The sequence below is a fragment of the Gasterosteus aculeatus genome, chromosome 13 (genome assembly GCF_964276395.1).
Source record: "Gasterosteus aculeatus chromosome 13, fGasAcu3.hap1.1, whole genome shotgun sequence".
Classification (NCBI taxonomy): Eukaryota; Metazoa; Chordata; class Actinopteri; order Perciformes; family Gasterosteidae; genus Gasterosteus; species Gasterosteus aculeatus.
This window is the reverse complement of record NC_135701.1, coordinates 14110811-14132498: the sequence shown is the minus strand read 5'-3', so window position 1 is coordinate 14132498 and position 21688 is coordinate 14110811. Positions and strand designations below refer to the sequence as shown.

General features: G+C 45.1%; 4 protein-coding genes across 6 annotated transcripts; 3 read left to right on the top strand and 1 right to left on the bottom strand.

The window, feature by feature from the left end:
• The first annotated feature begins 1785 nt into the window (after positions 1 to 1785).
• Positions 1786 to 8506, top strand: arid5a (AT-rich interactive domain 5A). 2 transcript variants are annotated; one of them, XM_040196482.2, is made up of 7 exons: positions 1786 to 1918; positions 3040 to 3140; positions 5336 to 5507; positions 5606 to 5658; positions 6017 to 6114; positions 6206 to 6389; positions 6482 to 8506. In XM_040196482.2, exons 1-7 carry the CDS (start codon positions 1915 to 1917, stop codon positions 7691 to 7693), a joined length of 1824 nt encoding a protein of 607 aa, XP_040052416.2. In that variant the 5' UTR covers positions 1786 to 1914; the 3' UTR covers positions 7694 to 8506. The 2 variants fall into 2 exon arrangements, with proteins under 2 accessions (XP_040052416.2, XP_040052415.2); XM_040196481.2 differs by having other exon boundaries at positions 6191 to 6389.
• Positions 8507 to 9803: 1297 nt separating this feature from the next.
• Positions 9804 to 12937, top strand: gins4 (GINS complex subunit 4 (Sld5 homolog)). The gene is made up of 8 exons (XM_040195956.2): positions 9804 to 10109; positions 10205 to 10291; positions 10703 to 10816; positions 10916 to 11013; positions 11105 to 11193; positions 11362 to 11452; positions 11593 to 11697; positions 11992 to 12937. The coding sequence occupies exons 1-7, from the start codon at positions 10011 to 10013 to the stop codon at positions 11687 to 11689; spliced, it is 675 nt and encodes a 224-aa protein (XP_040051890.1). The 5' UTR covers positions 9804 to 10010; the 3' UTR covers positions 11690 to 11697; positions 11992 to 12937.
• phyhip (phytanoyl-CoA 2-hydroxylase interacting protein) lies at positions 12938 to 20927 on the bottom strand. Its single transcript, XM_040195954.2, has 5 exons — positions 20578 to 20927; positions 18330 to 18506; positions 16997 to 17171; positions 16767 to 16884; positions 12938 to 16290 (listed from the first exon to the last, which is right to left on the bottom strand). Exons 2-5 carry the CDS (start codon positions 18504 to 18506, stop codon positions 15744 to 15746), a joined length of 1017 nt encoding a protein of 338 aa, XP_040051888.1. The 5' UTR covers positions 20578 to 20927; the 3' UTR covers positions 12938 to 15743.
• On the top strand, positions 13424 to 14920 carry ppp1r3c2b (protein phosphatase 1 regulatory subunit 3C2, duplicate b). 2 transcript variants are annotated; one of them, XM_040195955.2, is made up of 3 exons: positions 13424 to 13559; positions 13673 to 13722; positions 13919 to 14920. In XM_040195955.2, exons 2-3 carry the CDS (start codon positions 13709 to 13711, stop codon positions 14799 to 14801), a joined length of 897 nt encoding a protein of 298 aa, XP_040051889.1. In that variant the 5' UTR covers positions 13424 to 13559; positions 13673 to 13708; the 3' UTR covers positions 14802 to 14920. The 2 variants fall into 2 exon arrangements, with proteins under 2 accessions (XP_040051889.1, XP_077942962.1); XM_078086836.1 differs by having other exon boundaries at positions 13902 to 14920.
• Positions 20928 to 21688: the final 761 nt, after the last annotated feature.

Genomic DNA, 21688 nt, shown 5'->3' with positions numbered 1-21688 from the left:
ACTTCAGACAGAAAATCTTCAGTGTGTTGAATTCTCAATATTCTCTCCACAGCGTTCTGCCCTCAGCGCTACCTTTTGTTTGTCTCAGTGAAAGTATGAAATGAATAGCAGGGGATTTTCTCATGTTAAAACTCATGTTTTTGCACATCGTTCCACGTTTGTTGTTGGCTGCAGGAGATCACTGCAGCTAGCTCTGCAAAACATTCACAATTGAATGTGTAAATAATGTGTGTGGGACATAAAATAAAAGATATCTGCATTAGCTCATTTTCCCCCCTGTTAATTATCTAATATCTAAGATGGTATATTTTATTCTAATGTTTATCTAGATCTTGTGTTTATATAGCAACAAAAAGGTTTAATATCCCTCTTTTTAATTTTTGCAACGCGCATAGTTCATCTGAAAAAGCAAAACACCCCCCCCAAAAAAAATCCCTTCTGAGATTTGGAGAGCTTGTAGATATTTGGTTATTTTGACATTTAAATGTTAATCATTTTGAAATGTCATACTCTATCCGCAGCAGATGGGGGAAAGAGGGCATCCCCTTTCAAACAGATCAAGACACGATACGTGGATTATGTCGAGCGAAGCATCGTCTCCCCTCGACGTTATTTAGACAAAATCGGGTCATTTCATCGAACGTGGGGCTGACGAAGGAAAATGCACATAAAATACGGCGTTTCTGGTGACATGAGAAAATACCAGAAATGTTGGAAAAAAACTAGAGCAACTGTCTTGTTTAATCAAGCATTTAATCAGTAGGAAATCAACTTTTCACACGGCCGTAAGGAAGATAAAATCTTGAAATTCACTCCTTGACCCACTGACTCGTAACCGGGAGAGGAGAAATAGCTGATGGTTTTAGTACCACTCATCTCTACTTGGAAGTAGCTGCTTCTGCATTCTCCTCGCATTTTATTTTTAGCCAATATCTTTCAGTCAGCGGGCAGTAGGAAACATTTTAAAGAGGAAGGTCCTTTCGTCTTCCTTAAAAGGTAAGGTCTTTAACCCCTGAAGAAATCATTCCAAAAATTCAAAATTCTCATTTTCCTAAGCGAGAGAATGAGTTCACTCAGCTTTTAGCTCTAATGATGCAAAACTGCAGGTTTGTGTGTCTCTACTTTAAAGTGCTTTTAATATTGATGCCATTGCAGGCAACATTTTTATATTTCGGTTTCAGTTTAATCAACTACCTCACTCTTTTGTCAGGGTTGAACACTTGGATCTATTTAATTTCAAATAATCGGATGCATTTAATAGCAACTAAAATGTATGCGCTCAATTAATTACGTAAAGATTAACCAGCAGCTTGCAGTGCAATCAGAAGATACTTTTGACGGCAGGAGATGTTTCTACCATTGCAAGTTTATTATCACATTATTAAACTAATGTCTTCAATTGTTTTTAATCATGTTCATTGTTTAACAAACTGTTTAGAATAAATAAATAAGTACCGTGGCAGTTTCCTCTGAGAATACACACCTAAAATACATTTGTTGAGGGTGTATATGTGTGGAAGTGGAATGTCATACATTTTCACACTAAAGCTTCATCTGTGCAATAGTTGAATCTTTCTTTCACTTCCTCAAATTCAGCTATTTTGGGGGATTTGAGTCCAGTCTAACTCTGGGTGTTGGTCCAACATTAGAAGCCTACACAAACCTAATTTCCGTGTGTTTATTTACCTAGAAATAAGTAATAAACTACGTTATTGCCTGCGATTCTGTTGAAACTGGAGACAAAGAAAAAAAAACTCAATTTCCCAGACTCATTTGCTGCACGACAAACAGTACAACCAATGAAACTGTTTTGTGGAGACACCTTCCTGTTTTGTGGTGTGAAGTGAAGAGGACGCCGCATGAATTACTGTCAGAAACTCAGTCAAGCCAGAGACTAGAAGACAACTTCTGGAAATGGGTGAGAAGGACTTTTATGTTTGTCGTTTCATGTTTGTCGTTCAATTTCATGTAGTTACTGCATTGAGTTCAATATTGTATAGCTTTAGATATGTACAGTATATTGATAAATATCAATACTTTATAACATGAAATACCATATTTAAACAATTTATGGAAAAATGTGTCAGGTCTTTTTTGCAGATGTACTGTGAATACGTTCATTTGTGTAAGAAACCATCTAATTTGATGTAGAAAACAATATGCTGCCAGGAAACAAGAATTCATTATGAATCCATCACAAAAACTCAGTAAACACATTTGTTAATTGGTAAAGAAACAAAACCGTAAAATGAAAAGCACCTGTTCAAAAATTGCAGGATAAATGATCCAATACAACAGAAATATCAATACATGAAATGCAGCAGTTTCAGGCTCCTGAAAGCAGAATTTAAAGTTCAAGCCACAGCACAGGAAATAAGTGATCTCAAAAGAGAAGCATATTGGTTTTGCACAAACGTCTTATCACTGTGGGTGAAGGGCTACACGACGTTTGGTTTGTGAAGAACAACATTTCATTGCCTGTGGTCCCTCATGAATTGTATCAACACGGCATGAGAATACATGCAGAGTGCTTCTCAATGTCTCATGTTCCCGTAGCAATGCATGCAGTAATGTCATGTGCAATGGTTTTCAACAATATCAAGTATAGGACTTGTTTTTTTTACAGATTTTGCAGCTTATTGACTCAGACTGTCTCATCTTTGACAATAATTGTAGTTAATGTCTTACAATATCATACAGTGAATTGTGTGCGCCGTCTGCATGGGCAGGAAGTGGTTTCGCAAACTGTGGTTTTATATCACACTCCGTTGACAATATGTTCCACAGTCTCCTGCTGATCAATCATCTGACCATCACGTACATTTTTATGAAGCGACCACACACACGCGGCCGTAGTGACTCTCGAATGTCATAATTTCCTTCATCAAAGATGTGTTTTAACCTGTTTAGAGTTTTCTGCAAAGTGGAGCATTTCTTTTAGGTGCTTGCTTCCCTGACTGGTTCTTTAAAACAGAATTCACTCTGCTCTTTTGGGGTGAAATGCTAAACGTCTTGTCCCTTGCCGCATGTCTCATGAAGCTCAAGAGGACCAGGGCGAGACGTCACAACAAGCAGCAGTCATCGCCGAGGAGCCGGGGACGGAGAACCAGGGGACGGAGAACCAGGGGACGGAGAACCAGGTACTAACCTCAGTCACCGCGGCTTGAATGTCGGTTGGCCTTCTGGCAGCAGTCTGGGCAATTTCCATCAGTTACAGTTAATCAGAGACTACAGACATGACTGCTCAGAGTGAGCTGTGTTTTCATTTCCTTTTTTCTTTTTGAATTTGAGATAGTGGAATTTTTTTTTTTTGCAAGTGCTGATAGTACAGTGGTTTCATCTCTGGCTGATTGGGAAATGAGTAACAAAGCGATTGTGCTTTGCGTCCTGAGAGGGTCATGAAACGCACGCACATCTCACCCCCCTAAGACACACCACAATATTCTCATTGCACATACAGAAACCTCCGGAGGTCCCTCATAAGCCAGTGTTCTGGTAAGTGAAATGAGCTGTATAATATGAGAAACACAAATTAGCTCACAAAATTTCCGAGGCTGATGTTAGTTGAAAGCACGGTGGTTTGTGTGGCCTGCCGATAGCATCGATACAGCACGCCACCGACAATCATTGCGACAGTCACACGTCGACACGCTGACATCAACATCAACCCACGCAGATTTCCAAAAAAAAAAAAATGTATCAAGTGGAAATCAACTGCAGGTTTCTCAATGATATTCACGCTCCGCTGTGTTGATTGAGAGTCCAGAGCGAGTGGATTCGTGCAAAGAATGCTGTGGATCAGACCTGAAAAACAGCAACTTGAAAGTTACTAAATACCAGAGAATCTTTACGTAAGATCGCAGGCAGAATTTAGCAATTTCAACCCACACACACACACACTACCCTCTCCCTGTTTCAAGACCAAGTACCTAAAAGATGCAGTGGGAGAAGCAGGTGATGCAGAAGTGGAAAGTTAGAAGTGGTGGCTGGGAACGGCGTTGTGGAGCCGCTGAACTGTGACTCAGTCGGGGCGATCTTGGTTAGAGGCCTGCACCTTCGATATTACTCACTCTCGAGGCCTGTTTCTCGGAACCAGGAACCACATGGAGGAACTTTATTCAATATGAAACCACGTTGAGCTTATTTGTTGAACGATGACGGCTGGAGAAATAAAGCTGCTTCTTCTTGTGCTGATTCAAAGTAAAACAGAGACACTGTCCATTGTGGCTTATTTTGTCATTCGATATATTGAAATTGGTCAATACGCAAATGTGAGATTTCACATTTAAATATTGGCGTGAAATAACAGAAGTGTTGCAGTGAGAAACGGACGACTTTATTTATATCACAAACTGTGCGCATCAAAAACAATAAGGTTGACTTTTTAAAAATACCGACACTGTATCAACAGTTTCTCTTCATAATACTTCTTACATCTTTACTTCCCTTCTCTAAACCCTTCTAACGGTTGATTTTATTTTGCTTGTCTTTACTGTTTCATTTCTCCTTTTTTGAAAACCACAAATAGTGACATTGTCAATTTCTTGACAACTTAAATTCTGGGTAGTAGATGCGCCTAATTTCTTGGTATTTTCACCGTTGATGAAACTAGTTCTAGTTCTGAACAAACACAGCAATCAAGCAGACAATTATTACGTAGACATTAAAAAGCTGCATATTTATTCACAGTTTGTTTACAACACTTTAACGTGCTACACCTTCTTTTGGCTTTATGTTTATTTTTCAAAGTGACATTTGCGATACCAGCGACTGTAGACCAAAAACCCCACAAGTCTGCTGCTTTCTCTGCAGACAGGAAATGTAGCGGTTATCTACTGAAAGTAGCGGTAGAACCCTACTCTCTGATTTTGGTGTTTCATTTCAACATTTGCACCCCATGAGACGCTGCGTGTCTTGTTTCCCATCTTTGTCAAAACAGGTTTCAATATCAGTGCAGTGGAGCGCGTGACGTTGAGCGTTTACTCGTGCGACGGGCGGCGCGAAACCCAGGAGGTGCAACACAGAACAACGATGCGTTCGTTCAGCCGGGCTTTTATTCTCACAGGACAACAATGGCCAGTACAGCCTTGGGTCTGACTCCCAGGGGAAGCTGGTTGTCCGGGGGGGGGGCGAGACGAGGGAATCCGGCCGACAGGCAGCGAGTGTGAGGGAGACAGAGGTTTGGGCACTGAGGAGAGTAGGTGCAGCAGATGGGATACAAGGTGGTGTTAGGTGAGCTAAAGGGAGTGGGGGAAGCCGAACTGCAACGACTTGATTTTCAGTGCGAAACATTTGGCATCTTTTTCCCTTGAGCACCTGTTTTCCTCCACACTAGGCTTCTCCCTCTGCCGTCGAGATCCTCTATGACTCCATGACTGAATGTGAAGAAAAAGCGAGGCCCAAGCTGGTGCAGATGGAGGAGAAGGCCTTTGTATCAAGTCTGCACTCTTACATGAAGGACAGAGGTACACCTATAGAAAGGATCCCACATCTGGGCTTCAAGCAAAGTGAGTGTTTACTAGCACTGCGCTGGTTGTTCAATGAACACAAAATTCATATGGCATCTGGTTAAATATGAAGTTCTCATGTGTGTGTTTTTCCTCAGTTAATCTTTGGAGGATCTACAAAGCTGTTGAGAAACTCGGGGGCTATAACTCAGTGAGTACAAGTTCCTTATTTTACTCAACAGGTATCTAAGTGGAAAATAAGCTAAAGGTCAGGCGCTGTAACATTGTGGTTTTCACCGCACTGGAGGACATTCAGCTCTCGAGCTCTCGTTGCTCTGCTGTCTTTGATAATGAAACCGTTGGACAAGATGTGAGCGTTGGAATGGTACGAGAGCAGGGCTGGGGCTCTAAACGGGGCGGACCCTCCCCGCCGCCGTCACTCGGTGTATCTGTGACAGCCAGCCGACTTGTCATTTAACCCAAGGAGAGGAAATTAAACTACGGTTATTGTGACCATTCCACGTGTTGCTCCACATGCACATTTCCTCACAGTGTGTGTTACCCAACAGGTGACAGCACGGCGTCTTTGGAAGAAAGTGTACGATGAGCTGGGAGGAAGTCCGGGTAGCACCAGCGCTGCTACTTGCACCCGCAGACACTATGAGAAGTGAGTTTCATCTTGTCAAATCATGCACTACGTCAACTAGAAGACAAGTTCTGGAAACGGGCCGACTCATAACCAGACGTGTTTTGTTTAGGCTGGTGCTGCCCTTTGAAAGACAAATAAAAGGGGAGGAGGACAGACCTCTGCCTCCGAGCAAACCCCGGAAGTTATACAAGAGGATTTTGGAGCACAAGAGGATTTTGGAGCGCAAGGTCACCAAGGCTGAGAAGAAGAGAAAAGGGACTCAGTCGGATAGAGAGATGGACTCAGAGACGGAGGTAACGCACTTCATTTAGGAAAAGGCCTCAAATAGAGTGGCATCTGTACGAGCCCATGTGTGTCCTAAAACATCTCCTGTATTATGTCGTAGATTCTGGCAAAGAGAAGTCCAGAGGCCGTCTGCCAAGCTGAAACGGGGATGCATTCTCACCCCGTTCTCTGGGCCGCCGCCTCTGACGCTCAGCGCCCGGACAGAGCCGCTACCGCACTTTGCCCTTCGGCCTTCGCCCACCTCGTCCAGGCGCCCGCACCCGGCCCCTGGAGCGCTGCTCTCCCGTCTGCCGCCGCAGAGGTCATTTCTCCTCTCGAGAAAAAGAAGCGGATGGCTCAGGCGAGCCTCAATTTGCCGCTTGCGCCTCACGCTGAGGACAAGGAAAGGCCGTCCGTCATCCAGTGCTCCCAGCCTCCGGCCCGGTATTCTTCCAGACGGAACTGTGAGTCCACCGACAGCTCCCCTGTGCCTTCATCCCCTTCCTCTTCACGCAGCCCTTCCCCCTACTCCGATTCATCAGAGAACGGTCCGGAAGCAGGCGTACGTGATGCTGCATTGGGCTCTGAACTTTCCCAAAACTCTAAGAGCTGTGTGAAGAATTCACCCGGCTGTAGTGAAGACAGGAAGCCTGAGAGCTTTCGTCAGATATCCAGAGACCCTGCGGGACAGTATAAAGATATCAGCTCCCAATGCGCAGACTCCATCAAGGTCCAGCATAAAGACTGGAAGCTAATCCAAAAAGGGAGCGACAGATATATCAGCCAACCTTTGCCGCCATTCTCCTCTCCCGTGGTGAGAATAGATTGGGCCCCGACGTCCACCTCCAGTTTCACCAAAATCATTCCAAAATCTGTGCAGCTTCTGCGTCCCGCTCCCATCCGACCGGCTCACGCCACCCTGCAGGGCAGGTCGACGCAGCGCGACGAGTCTCTGACCGGCGCAAAGAAGCTTCACGGCCTGGCGCCGTGGCTTTATCACACGGAGAGGAGGGAGAAACACAGGACAATGCAACAGAAGGTTCCCCCCGCTCACCACGGCCTGGCCCATTCCAGCGCCAGCCTGCCGGCGTCGTGCTACGACAAATCCGGGAGGGACCCTCGACACCAACCCCTGTTGCATCCTGCTTTTCTCCCCGGCAGGATGAGACTACCTCAATCTCAGCTACTGTACAGACACGTCCCGATGGGCCCAGTCCACGCCGCTCTGAGGGGGTCCGCCGTTTACCCGTACCCCAACTACATCCCTCTGCTGCATCCCCAAACTGCATATGCGCTGCCTGCAATGCATCCCCTCTACCCTCAAAAGATGTGATTCTTTGTATTTCAACTCTAGTCTTGAATAATAACGCTGCATCAGCCGCTGGGCGCGTTGGCCTCCTTGGCGATTGCTCATAGTTATTTTGGCGAAGCACTACTTGTGTTTTTGAACAGGGCTTAAGCATGCAGCACATAGATATTTAGGTGACGTGGCAAACATCCCCCGGTGGTCAGCGAGTTATTGTAAGATAATTATCTTTATGACTGTGTAGACCTGCAGAGGCCAAAACCGAACTACGCAGAAGGGAAATTTAGTCACAGCTGTGATGGGTGATGAGATACAGTATTTATAGGATCGCAGCGGGTTTAATCAGGCTTCAAACTGATGCATAGTTTTCTTTATCTCTGAGCAGCACTGTGCAAAATGTACTCGTTGAATGGATGTGTTTTCTATTGCTGTAGTTTGATTAAATGCTAAACAATAAGCCGCAGCGCTTATTCAATGCCAAATTGTCAATAGCTGCACTCAAAAACAAAATAACCAGCTAAATTGAACAAATTCACCGTTGTTGCAGTGTTGTTTTAAAGCAAATTACCTTCTTGTACTGTATTGGGGAGTCTGTTGGAAAAACATGTTTCTTTATAAATATTATATGTACCATTTATATTATTATATAGATATTTTTCAAAGATGTTATAAGCAGATCTCATGTCATGTTAATGTATTAAACAGAAATGGTCAGAGAAATTACACAAATAAACATTACAAATGTATTTTAAAAATGTATGGTCCTTTGGTTTTTGATTATACGTATCAAAGTATTTCACCGTTCCCTGAATAATTTAAATAAAAATGTTGTTTCTAAGAGTTAACGATTTTTTTTATCGTATGTGTGGATTTGGAATTGGTCGCCTGGTTTATTAGAGACTGATATCATTAGTGTCATGGTCTGCGTTTTTTTTTTTTTTCATCATGCAGGAACAAATTAACTTATCGTAAAGAAGAATTGGAAAATAAAAAACTGGACTATAAATATTGGTGGAAAAATAGTCAGAACAAGCATGTTTTTCATGTTTTTTTGTGCACAGCTTTTTAAACACCAGGGAACTGACCTTTTAACCGAGTAAGCGAGTGGCAGCGCCCTCTTCTTTGCTGGGCTGCTGGCATCAGGACTGGAGATGCCAACAAACTCAAGAGTCAAACTCAAAGCCATCCTGGACAATCGCTCTCAACCTCCAGTGGCAGCTGGACGACTCATATTGCACATTTTTATTTGATTATTCATTGTATAATATGTTTTATTTATTTTCTTAATCTGTCTATGTACTTGTAAAGGAATATATCTATGGAGTCATACAGCCCAAAATGCATTCTCCCTGAATTTAACTTCATGACGTTTTGTGACCTTTTCTTAAGGGCATAACCGCAGTAGCTGTGGCAATGGTACAGCACAAGTAGCTCAAAGGAAGCTGTCAGGGACTGTGCAATATTCAACGTCACTGAAGGGACAATACCAATGAATTCTGAGGCAAGAGCAATGAGGAGGAAGAAAAAGAGGAAATCGGACAAATGAGTTTTGGCTGTAGGCCAACATGGTTTGAAACAAGACAGCTGGAACAAACCAAGCAGATGATGTAATTTTTTCAAATCCACGTAGAGATGCACATGGGTGACAAAGACGAGAGACTTGATTCTAGGAAGTTCTGTAAGAAATCGGTGTCTTGATTGGGGAGAAATATTTTATTCCGTGTGGGTGGAGGGGATACTGTGATCCTCAGATATAGATATGTTTTATTCAAATTAGAATTCCTTGAAAATAGAATTTGTCTTATAATTATGGTTTCAAAATAGACTGTATATGTGGGGCATATTCCAAACAGCTCAACATAATACTACTTTTTTTAATTACACAGTTTGTTAAACCCTGAATTAATACTTACAGGAATCACTACTTTACGCTGTTAAAATCCGACACCTCCAGAAACTGACCCCGATGACCACGTTTGAAACGTGCAGCTCTGCTGTCTGTGAAGTAAATCATTTGAATGTGTAAAGCTCGTCCATTGTTCTCCTTAAACCTTCATCGGCGTTCACATCACACAGCCTGCGAGGAGCTTTGCCTTACAGACCAGACTCGGGGAAATAGTTCCAAAAATACAACTCTCGCGAGAACAGCCGCAGTGGCGCGAATAAACAAGGAGTTCCTGCAGGAAATGTGCGCTGCTGTATCGTCAACTTTTAGTGGGTTTCTATTCGGGCAACTTTTCCAACCTTCCGTTTGAGTCGCGTAAAATTTAAAACTTCAACAGAGATTTAACGTGTCGGTTAAGCTCTTTTTCATCTTATTCCATCTCACTTGGGGAAAAAAACTATGTCGGACGCTTTGTCTGATGACGGCAGCGACGTCCACCAAGATGAAACTCAGGAGGAGGTCATGACCCCGGCGGAGCTGATAGGCAAACTGGAAGAAGTGAGATGACGTGAACCCCCCCCGCCCCGTTAATCCTACATCGTTAGGAGGTGCGCCGTGTCCTCACAGCTGCGTCCGTCTTGTGTCCCTCGCAGGCTTGGCTGAACGAGAAGTTCTCACCGGAGCTCCTGGAGAACAAGTCGGAGGTGGTGGAGTGCGCGATGGAGCAGCTGAGTCACATGGTAACTCAACCTGCGTCTAGATAAGTAACAACAACAAACAGAATACTGCCTCTGTTTTGGAGTGGAGGTTTTGTTGTTTACGTCGTACTAGAAATAGTAAAAATTGTCCATCATATGTGTGATCTGATGAGATTATGTGTCAGGTCGAATCCGTATTGAATGCTATTGCATTGCTAGGCAACAGCTTTGGTCCATGCTCACTTGTTGTCATTCACTGCATGAAGAAGACAACGCTCCATCAGAGCGTCATTACAACATTTAACTGTTGTCATCCATATATCAAATCCAGTTAATAATCAAATGATAGAATGTTCATATGGCAAATCATTGCCTTTTCTGGTCGCCGTAGGCCACCCACGATGAGGGAAAATGTTTATTTCTTACAGTCTCCTGATCTTTTCCTCCCAACAGGAAGAAAACCTGCAGCGCGTGAAGAAAGGCGACATGAAGGCCAGCGTCCACCGCATGGAAATCGACCGCATTCGCTTCGTGCTCAGCAGCTACCTGCGAGCTCGTCTGCAGAAGGTCTGCATGGTCAACGATATAATATTACAAATGAAAAGCTCTCATTTCCCTCCTAGCCTGTTGTCGTAATTGCCTGAACTTTGTTCCCCGTGTGTGCAGATCGAAAAGTTCTTCCCGCATGTCCTGGAGAGAGAGAAGTCTCGGGGTGAGGGAGACCCGTCGCTGCTCTCGCCAGAGGAGTTTGCTTTTGCCAAAGAGTGAGTATCGTCGCGTGCGGCGTCAGAGCCGTTGGTTCCTTCTGCCCTTACTGTGACGCTTAATGGGTTAAAAGCGCCATGTGGCACGCAGGTACTACGCCAACACAGAAACCTACCTGAAGGCCATAGCACTGAAGCGCATGCCCCCCAACCTGCAGGCCGTGGATATGCTCAAAGCAGGTGAAGTCTCGCTGTTATTATCTTTGTGTGATCTCCTTTTTATATTTCTTTTGTCTGAAGTAATTTGCTTAAGCTTCTTCCAGTAGCATGTGCTGTCAGGAGCCGGCATTTGCTCTGACGTGCCCACTGGCCGACACACTAACTCCCTGTGGTCTACTGTAATCGCAGTCCCCGAGCCCTGCCTGGACTCCTTCGTGTTCCTTCGAGTGAAGGAGAGACAGGAAAACATCATGGTTGAGCCTGAATCCGATGATCAGAGGTACAGTTTATTTTTTCTTTTTAAAAAGACCACCAGGTGGCGATGTTACATTCCCACAATAAATTTGTTTTTTGCATAAATACCGAAAACAACAACAACAACAACAACTGACGTTATCTCCACTCTGTCTTTGCTATCAGAGAGTATGTGGTAGATCTGGAAGAGGGCTCCCAGCATCTAATGCGCTACCGAGCCGTAGCGCCGCTGGTCTCGAGTGGAGCCGTGCAGTTGATCTGAACGTCGAGGTAAGTAACAGTGAGTTAGTTTGACTGTGCCATCGTTCGCATTAACTCAAAACTGCCCTTCACACCCTCTGGCGCTTTTATCTGCTATTTCATTCCTGCAGATCTTACATAAGATACTGCTTTGCAGTGACCTCTGGATTTATTTTTAGCTCCATGTTTTTATTGTGTTGTTCATTGTCTCGTAGCAACATATTATGGAAGAAAAAAGTTTTTAAATGTGGCCGATTCTTCATTTCACTGAGCTGCGCTTAACAGTGTTCTACCATTAACACAATGTTCTTCTCCCTGTCGCAGGTCTGTCTGTTGGTGTGGACGTTTTGGGCTCCAGGAGCTCAGAAAATGGGCAATGGCCTATTTTTGTAACAAAGCGGTAATTAAAAAGGTGCACATTAACCGGCAGAGATTACATCTGGATTTGCACTAATCTTTCTGACTGTTGTCAGGATTAAGGCCGAACTCGTGGGACACAAGCATGGACATTTGTTGCACCAGATCTTCAAGACGTGTAACTCTGAAATAGCCCCAAATATGAGGTGGGAGGGGCTTGGTGACCCTGTGCACCAAAGCAGTGTTTTCTGTGCTGTGGTGTTTTATCATGTAGCAACTAACCTGCTCAATACTTGTTACTTTAGCCGGGTTATTGGTCTTATTTTTCCCTCTGCTGCTCAGTAACAACATGGTGAAGGTGAACTGTCAGCATTTAGCACATCAACTCAGGTTGTGCATTATTTCCTTTGATCATCACACTGAAATGAATATAAATTTCTGTCATTATAGATGATATAAATCCTGTTGCTGTTCTGATAACCTCTGTACATCTCTCCATTTAAAGTTGAACGTTCCTTTTTAGTCCATGTGTTTCTTTTCATTTTTACCCTAAAAGGACACATGGAGCGTCGTCCTCTCTGAGACGTAATTGTTGTAATAGCTTTGTTACGTAAGGCGTTCAACGGGAGCAATCAGTGCTCATTGTTTGCCCTCGCACTAATTGCCCGGTCTTTGGAAATAATAAGGGACTGAGGGGGATCGAACTAAATCAAACCACGCATCAACAGACTTCAGAAGCCTGCAAACCATTAATATTGAGAGATTCAGAACAGTATTATACTGGGGACGCTTGATGAACTAACCAACATACAGACAAGCATTTAGAATACTTTAGTTAGTAGTACTACTATTCACATGTTCTTTTAAACCTTGCAAATGTGTTTTTGAGAAAAATAAATAAACTTGTAAATAATTGGAGGTTTACAAAAGCATTTATTTTATTATTTCTTAAATGCAGCGCCCAGCATTATTTCTTCACATCATTCATCTTTCGGCACAATCTCCAGCAATATCAGCCGTTCTTACCAATTCCTCAGTCCTCAGAATGTCACCCTGTGTGGTACATTTTTTTGTAACTCAATATGTGCACACGTACTTGGATTGAAGTTGAACAGCTTCCTCAGTTGGGTGACTGGCGTGCGGAGTCGTTTTGCAGTCCCCCCCCTGGACAAGTCCAAGAATAGAGCCTCGGATGACTGGAATAGTTTCCACAATGCAGGGTAACGTAGATCTGTATGTGCTCCAACGCCAAGTCAGTTGAAAATACAGAGACCGTATATTACAAATTTGTCTTGACATTTTAACAGATCATAAGAATAGATGTGGCATTTAGGTTGAATGTTGCCGTATGTGATCTGAAATCTGAACCGTAACCGGGTGTGAAACAGCATTAGACAAAAGCAGGATACGTAGCTGATTGGTCAGCAGAGCAGAGAAGGTGGAGTACACAACATGGTATTTTCACTTAGTATAAATAGGGTCCTGGGACGGGATGACTGACAAGTCAGACAACAGCTTGCTGCTTATTGGAGTTTGTAAGTAACATTTAAAAACATATACGAGATTTTGTCTTTTTTTATGTATTGAACAATGTAGAACATTGCAATCTTTACCAATCCACTACATCAATTTTTTTTCTATTTTCTAGACGTTCAATCACTCAACGGCAAATACCAACACGGAGATGTCGAGTACAACGTAAGCAAACTGAGTGTGTCGTGATTGGAGCGCTTTACCTTTGTGTCCCTTATTCAAAAATACAAAATAGCACAAGTCGTAATTAGTATCAGATTTTGAGTGTCCCCTCTTCAATGCGCCTCATTAATAACAGCACAATTGCACTAATTACAACAGCAGCAGTCTTAATTTGAAAACAGCGTTTCTGTGTCGCTAGTCTCCTCCCGGCGGCGGGCCTCGGGTCGATGGCCCGCTCAGCAGGACTTGCAGAGATTGCTGTCCGGCTCTGCTTGAACCAACGTAGACAACTGTGTCCTTATGTGTGGGTTCCCATTCTGAAGCCCCAGCGCCCTTGCATCCGTCCTTCACTTCCAGATCAGCCATCTTCTGGCATCCCGGGCCGCGCCTCTCCGCCCGGCGCTCCCCCATCTCCCTACGACGACCTGTACGACGACGACGACGACGGTGGCGATGATGTTCGGCTCCCAATCGAGAACAGACGCGTTGTTTTCGCTGACTCGCGGGGGTTGCCCTTAACTGCCGTGCGGGTGTTTTCTGACGCAGAGGAGCGGCCCGACCTCGACCCGCTGCCGTCGCTGCAGGGTTTGGGGCGCATGACAGAGGAAGGCTACAGCTGCACCGTCAGCACCTGCTGCCCAGGAACGCGGCTCAAACTGGGCTTCCCGCAGCCTTCCGCTGACTTCCGGGCCTTTCGCGCCAAGCTGGCAGAGCGCATGGTTATCCTGGAGAACTGCAGCGTTACTGAACAGGCCCTTCGTGGTACCGTGCGAGTCAGGAATAACTGTTTTCAGAAGGAAGTGCGAGTACGGATCACTTTTGACTCGTGGCAGAGCTACAGAGACGTGACCTGTGCGCACATGCAGGAGCGCTTCGGAGGGCCTCAGACGGACGTCTTCGAATTCGACTTGGCCGTTCCCAAAGTGCTAGATGCCAAAAGGAGGATAGAATTCTGTTTAAGTTATTTGCCGGGAGGCCACAGGGAGCCTTTCTGGGACAATAACGGCGGACGGAATTACAGCATTGACGTGTGCGTGAGCTCACACCTCAGTAGCGGGAAGAATCCGAGTAAAAGGTCGTGACTTACGCCAGCTAGACAACAATGGTCCTGGGTAAACATAAGGGGGAATGTACTTTTATTATATTTTTGAATTTTGTTTTCCATAAATATCCACCCCATTAAATACATCTTTAAAACGGATCGTCGCATTCACTTTCTCTTTCCTGGTTTTGTCTCCCATTCAGTTTCAAATAGGTATTTCCAGTGCACTCTCTCTTGTCCCACTCGTCAGTGTATTACTGCTGTGCACCGGGGACGGGATCCCTTTCACTCTATGCATTTCACGGATTTCCATTTAGGTCAGAGATTATTGGGCAGCGACAAACAGACACTGAAGCTAATCTTAGCTCAGCGCTGTTTGCAGAGCAGAGGCTTCCTGTCAGATGCTGATTGAAGAGAATTCTGTGATGCAACCTTCCTCTTAACGCCCTGCTTTCCTTCTAACCCCTCAATGCATATTTTTCAGCAGGTTGTGGAATTTAGACATTGAGGAACAATTTACAAATCATAATTGTACAATGAGCTTTTTAAGAAGAATTTGGCAGAAACGCTGAAAAGTAGTTTTTTTTAATGGATAAAGAACATTTGGCTGGTATTTTTTTAGGGGTAATGGAGCAAAATATTTGTTAAGACCAGTCATGTTTTAGGGAGCAGGTCTTTTCTAGCCGTCTAAAGCCTATCGTGTCTTCGATTATGTTTTGCACAGCAGCCGTGGAAGAATGTTTAACATATCCAGCTGTGAACGGGATGAAGGTCTGGGATGCACATCGTGTTAAGCCTTCTTTTTAATACTCACTACTCTAGTCCAGGCATGAGGGAGGAGGGGTAGCAGCATGCACACATTGGCTCTTTCCAATGTGTTCTGACCTACACACGACGGTCTCAAATGGTTGCTCCTTCGCTACGCTGTCTTTTTAATAACATTGCATGCTCACACAGTCCCCCGGGCTGTGCCACGTCTCACTCAGCGTCCCACGCTGATGTTGCACACTTTGCAGCTGGGGTCTTTCTTGGCGTTGGCCGTTGTCAGGCTCATAAGCTGGTGGTGCCCGCTGATCTGCTCCACGCTGCCCCGATCCAAGGGAACCGGCTCGGTGAAAAGCACCTCGAGGATTACATCGCTGGCGTGGCAGTACAGAGGCTCCTCCCCCGGCCTCTGGGGGGCGGCGTACGTCAGGAAAGGGTTGGAGGCCAAGTCCAGCATCGGGAGGCGAGTGCGACAGAAGGTGTCTCCCTCTGAGCCGACGGGGGCCAGCACCAGCACCACGTAGTGGTAGGCCGTGTACATGCAGTAGAAGTCTGCAAAGTACAGGGAGATGTTGGGGTTCAGCAGGTGTCCCGCTGGGATCTGGAAACGCAAGGGGCCGTAAGGGGAGTCTCTGGGAGGGAGGCCCGTATCGAACTCTGTGTTGCAGCTGAAGAAGACTCCCTGTAGTTTGCCGTTGATGGGAGAACCATGACTCCCACTGATGTCTTTCAGGGCTGGACGCATCAGGCCTCCACATTCCTTACTAATCCGAGATAAGGAGACAAAAAAATAGGAGGATTACACTTTACATTTGGGGAAAATTCAATATCCCTCTGTAAGCTTATGAAGCTATAGAGCGAGATGTCGACTTAGCTGAGCATGATGACTGGAAGGTACTTTGCCTGACTTTGCCTTGCCTCTAGAGACCAGCTAGGCGCCCGCAACTTTCTACACACTTTGCCTTTAACCAGATCAAAGCGATGTGTAAAACACAGCGGGGGAAGGTCTTGACCGGCGACAACTGGCGTAGCAACTCCCTGGAGCCTCGGTGGCACAGCGAGGTGGCATCCGGTCGCCTTGTTTTTTGGTGAAAGGCCGATCGAGTAACGGAGCCAGATGCTTCGCCTCGCTTTGTCACTTTGAGCTCAGCTAGGACAAAAATGCATCCTGCTTCCAGCCAACCGTACAAACTTAAGAGTGGTTCCATATGCAATTAAGAACGTAGAATGCGACACTGACCTGACGTAGTCGAAGTACTCCGGGTGCTGGTTGCGATAGAACACAGAGAACTTTAGCAGCCTCACCGCAGAGCCCTTGGCCTTGTCGAGAAGCTGCTGCAGGTGTTCCATGGCATAATCTGCATAAGATGTGCACGGAACATTCGTTTTGTATTACATTGAGTAACACTCTCATACTCTAAACAATACTCTATTGTTACTGTACAGCATTACAGGCGTGTTAGCTCATACCCCCCGTGCAGAACTCCACCACCTGACTCCACTCTGAGACCAGGTAGTCCCCGTCTGCCTGTCGGACTGCAGTCTGGACGGCAACACAGTACATTGTCCGCGGGCTGAGGAACCAGTGGCCCCGCACGGCCATGGGTAGAGGGACAGCCTTGGCCACCAGTTTGGTCGGCACATCCTTGAGGACGAGGGAAGGAACGCGTTGACACCGGGGACAGGATGCAAGGCTAACAGGCCCCCGTGTGCTTCATTTACATTTAAAAACAAATGTAAATTGTGTTGTTTAGTCAAGCGCTCATCTCTGTGAAGTCGGCCTTCGTAACATTATATTTCACTTCAAGCCCGGGCTGCGGTAACTAGGATACATCTGATCAAATCAGGAGCTTTGTTTCGGACCTCTGAGAAGTGCAGCTAATTACCAAAGTCTCAGTGGCCCACATATCCATGACAACATCTCTGATGCACGTTTGTTTGCGCCACTTTGTGCATCAGAGAGGGAGAGAGAGAGTATATTTTGATTTCAGTAACAACTCTCACCCAGATGTACGCCTGCCTTGACCGTACAACATGCTGACGTTAAGCTGGTTTTATTCTGATATGTGTTCATAAATGAATTGACCTGATTCAACTAGATGGAAATTTAAAATCCTTATTCGTCCTCCACTGGGGATCATGAATATCCATTAAAAGAATATTGCAATCTGGAACGCACAGACTTGTACAATGATGCTTCAATTGATAAAAACAAATGAGCAAACATACACATCTATATAACACATAAAACATGTTATTGCTGCTCCTTATAGGGACTGCGGAGGGGAAGTAGCTAGTAGCTAAATGCTATAGTAAGCATCTCTTTTCACTGCTTGATACAAATAGTCCCTGACACACATATTTATTAAAAAAGACACAGGTTACACGTATTTGTTGTAATAAAAAAATGTTATGTGCTGCGGATGAATTTGTCAGTTTTTGTCCCTTTTGAGACGAAGCGTTGTACAAGTGAGTCACTGGCCTGAAGCTGTTGACAGCACTGCTTTTTCATATTTCGCCTGTATTAGGAGTGACTTAAAGGGCGCAACCACTGTTTTCTGTGTTCAGTCTGGTGCAGAATATCAAACCCATCTGCTCACCCGGCTGGACCTCAGCAAAACGTAGGTTTTCCTGTCTCATTTGTTAGGTGTGCTACTACTTCAAAAGCGCACACAGTAAAAGTTGGACTTCTTCGCCAACCCTATATTGAAGGTTGACTGTGAATGTGTAATATGAACACAGACGGGATGGACAGATATATCCAGGGTGGAGGAAGGTACACGTGGTGCAGCGTCAGATGTACCCTGTGTTTGAAGCGGTTGGGGTCCCGGCTCTCTTTGCGGCTCAGGTCAATGAAGAAGTGCGTCGCCCTGGCACTGTCCTCGGGGGTCATGTCCCACATGATGCGGAAGGAGTCGCAGGTCACCTCACATATCTGGATGTTGCAAGGGGTGGCGAGAGGAGTGTCCATTTCTGTCATCTGCCATTAAGCCGAGAGATGAAGGGGGGATATTTAGACCAGAGTGCAATCCTGGTAATACGGCGGCCGTGAAGGAGGCAACATATGACGAAGACGGATTAAACCATTCAGTGTCAAAACGTGGACACTGTGCGACAGTGCAGAAAGACCATATCTGAATTTGCCCCGGAATGCTTAACCTTCTTCTTCCCCCCGCCCCACACCTCACCCACAACTGACATTAACAATCGTTACACAAGTCGATGGATGAATTTCATAATCCACCTCCAGCCGTCTCCCAGCAACCACACGTTCGCAGCCTCTTTCAACGACCTCATGTGATTCCCAAGGAAGCAGGTCAGCAGCAGTTTAAACTGAACGTAAGTTTTAAAGACTTTTGCCTCCTCGCTGAAGTTCACGTCCCTTCAAAACAGCTTAGCTGAGTGAACTTGCAGATGAAAATCTTGCTGCAGTGTTTGAAGCGCTTTAGCAGAGACAGAGGGCGTGTTGTGTAGCTATCAGGTGATGTATCATCATATTTCTATGCCCATCAGTGATTCGATCCAGACTGCTGCACATAGCCTCGAGTGTCGGGGTGCAATCTATTGGTGAGCCGCCTGTCTGTGTTTGATTACCTGTCACCATCCCTGTCATAAACTCAGGTCTCTGCAGCAGATGTCCTTCTCTTGTTTGTTTGCTTGTCATTTGCTTCCATCTTAAATGTGCCAATGCAACCATCCCTTTCTGTGTTGACAACTGATTTGCAAAAAAGCACTTTCTCCTCATTCTCAGCGCCACGCTTTATTAAAATACCTCTCACACTGAGAATATGCTAAATCACAGATGTGTCTAAAAATAGCTCGAGCGATAGTACAAAAAAATCACAGCGAGCTCCTTTTGTTTGCCTCGCGGGATCCAGATGCCTGGTGTAGTGTGGTTGTCTGACTGTCAGGTCTCTCAAGGTATGGACAGATGTGATGGACAGGCTGCAGCAGCTCGTTAAAGCCGGTCAACTGTAAAATCTGTGCGGCAGCTCGTTCGCACGCGGCGGCCGGGCGGTGAGGGCTGTTGCATCGAGCACGTGTGTTTCCCCGCATCCATTTTCCAGCTGCCGTTCTCGTTCCCCAAAACACGTTGTCTGCTTCAGAGATAGAAACTGGGGCAAGAAGAGCCTCTCAGGAGAAGTGATCAGAGCCCAGCACGTCTCTATGTGTGTTCCACTTTTGCATCGGAGCACATGTGAGCACAGTTCAGACAAAGGTTTCCGTGCCAGACGCACGATCCTGGGTTTATGAATCAGCCTGTAAAGATGAATGTGAGCTAACTATCTCTGCAGCAGAACCATCTTTGACGGCAATCAATCAACCGGGTTTAATTAATAATGAAAAGCAAGGATTCACACGTTACATCGCAGTTTATCTGGAAAGGTGTATTTTGTCTGTTGAAGCTCAGTAACATTTCTTTCACTAGCAGAAATCGAGCTGTCATCGGTGTAAAGGCAGAATCATGAAAGCAGCTGCTGTAGTCATGCATGTGGAGCAGCGCAAAGAAAGCAACTCTGTGCCTCACAGCCATATTTTCCCTCTGAGGAGAATACTTTATACATTTAAAAGATTGCAAGACGGAGCTAAAAAGGCAAGACTGCTTTGAACTAAAGAGGTTGAAGTGACCACAGCACAGAATGAAACCCTGGGCAATATTCAAAGTTATAAATATACACATTGTTAAACTGAGATATTGTGCGTCTTATGCACTTTAAGATAAACAATCTCTCCTGTGCAATTAAACCAACCATTGACATTTAGGAAAAAGAACATTACATGAAGCAGTTAATGATGCTGTGTGAAATTTCATCACAGTCTCGGGAGGGAATGTAATAAATGTCTAAAGTTGGCAATAAATATCGTCCCACATGCGTGTTTATATCAATGCGATAATAAAACACCCCCAACTACTGTTCATCTGACTCTCCTCCTAAATGCACAAATGAAACACACCATTAGATTATCTGATCTCCACAGCTTCAAACGCTGAGAATAAAATACAATTGCTCTATTTTCTGAGCACTGCAATCACATAAGCTGATACGTACTTGTTTGATGCTCAAACTGTCAGATGGTGATGGGATAAAAATTACAGCCGAAGCTGAAATCTACTATCTTCTTTCTCTCGCTTTTCCACTTGCCTCCGCTGCTGCAGTCGATGACGGATCCCTCTGGCACACAACTGATTAGGAGGTGAAACGAACACACGGGCTCCTCTCTCAGGCTGTTTCCCTCTCGGTCTCCGTGTCACACAAACACTCTAACCCCCCCTCTCCCCTCCACTTCACTCCCTCCCCCTACCGGTCTCTTTTCTTCCCTGGGCTCTGGAAGAGGATGTTTACGTGACTCCCATGTGCAGCCAAACGGGATAAATGAAACCATTAACGGGGCAAGAAATGAGAATTTTCCAAGCGGCGTGTGAACCCCAGTGAGACCACAGAGAGACTCTCCCTCCACCTCGTCAGCATCGTGCTCTCGCCAGCCAGTCGTACACATCGCATCAGTTGCCAGTGAGCTACATACCCTGAAGAGCACTAATGTAGAGTAACCACTTGCATCAACGTCTACTCTCAGATAAGGAGACATTATTGACACGAGGGCTGTGAGTGAAAAACATGAACCATTTGTTTACACGCTCTCGGTCTCATGCAAAGAAAAGATTATACCGAGCGATGTCCTAGTGAATTACATGAAGCTCCATTAAGAACTCAAAAATATACACGGCCCAACTGTTATGCCATATGGACTTACTCCACAGGCAATCGTCCCGCGGCCCAACCGGGGGCGAGGGATGCTACTGCGTAAATCCAAAGTAAGCAGATTTCCGTGCATTTTCAAAGGGATGTTTTGGTTAAACTCCTATGGTTGAACCTCGTGGGGGCCTTCATTTAGGATTTCAGAGAGAGATTAAAGAGCCCCTCCCCAGATTAATGCCTCTAATCTGCTGCTAAAACCACGGATATGGGCATAGAAGAAAGACAAATAACAAAAGGATCAAATATTTGTGAAAGTGCCGTCCATTCAAAACCACATATTACTAGTATTGAAAAGCTTCATTTATGTCTAACCATCCACAGAAAAGTCATTCCCTCAGAGTGTAATTAAACTGCAATCATCCGTCATTAGTCATGCCGTGACAGTCCGGCTCTGCTCAAATGA

What these genes read in the sequence shown, in the direction of transcription:
- gins4 (XM_040195956.2), top strand. Translation starts at nt 10,011, where the DNA reads ATGTCGGACGCTTTGTCTGATGACGGCAGCGACGTCCACCAAGATGAA. An exon ending in GAGTTTGCTTTTGCCAAAGA is followed by an intron (nt 11,014 to 11,104) that starts GTGAGTATCGTC and finishes TGTGGCACGCAG; the next exon opens with GTACTACGCCAACACAGAAA. An exon ending in CCTGAATCCGATGATCAGAG is followed by an intron (nt 11,453 to 11,592) that starts GTACAGTTTATT and finishes CTTTGCTATCAG; the next exon opens with AGAGTATGTGGTAGATCTGG.
- ppp1r3c2b (XM_078086836.1), top strand. Translation starts at nt 13,517, where the DNA reads ATGACTGACAAGTCAGACAACAGCTTGCTGCTTATTGGAGTTT. An exon ending in CTTGCTGCTTATTGGAGTTT is followed by an intron (nt 13,560 to 13,672) that starts GTAAGTAACATT and finishes TCTATTTTCTAG; the next exon opens with ACGTTCAATCACTCAACGGC. An exon ending in ACGGAGATGTCGAGTACAAC is followed by an intron (nt 13,723 to 13,901) that starts GTAAGCAAACTG and finishes ATTTGAAAACAG; the next exon opens with CGTTTCTGTGTCGCTAGTCT.
- phyhip (XM_040195954.2), bottom strand. Translation starts at nt 18,506, where the DNA reads ATGACAGAAATGGACACTCCTCTCGCCACCCCTTGCAACATCCAGATA. An exon ending in GGTGGAGTTCTGCACGGGGG is followed by an intron (nt 16,885 to 16,996) that starts GTATGAGCTAAC and finishes CATCTTATGCAG; the next exon opens with ATTATGCCATGGAACACCTG. An exon ending in GAGTACTTCGACTACGTCAG is followed by an intron (nt 16,291 to 16,766) that starts GTCAGTGTCGCA and finishes ATCTCGGATTAG; the next exon opens with TAAGGAATGTGGAGGCCTGA.
- arid5a (XM_040196481.2), top strand. An exon ending in ACATCTGGGCTTCAAGCAAA is followed by an intron (nt 5,508 to 5,605) that starts GTGAGTGTTTAC and finishes GTTTTTCCTCAG; the next exon opens with TTAATCTTTGGAGGATCTAC. An exon ending in ACCCGCAGACACTATGAGAA is followed by an intron (nt 6,115 to 6,190) that starts GTGAGTTTCATC and finishes ACTCATAACCAG; the next exon opens with ACGTGTTTTGTTTAGGCTGG.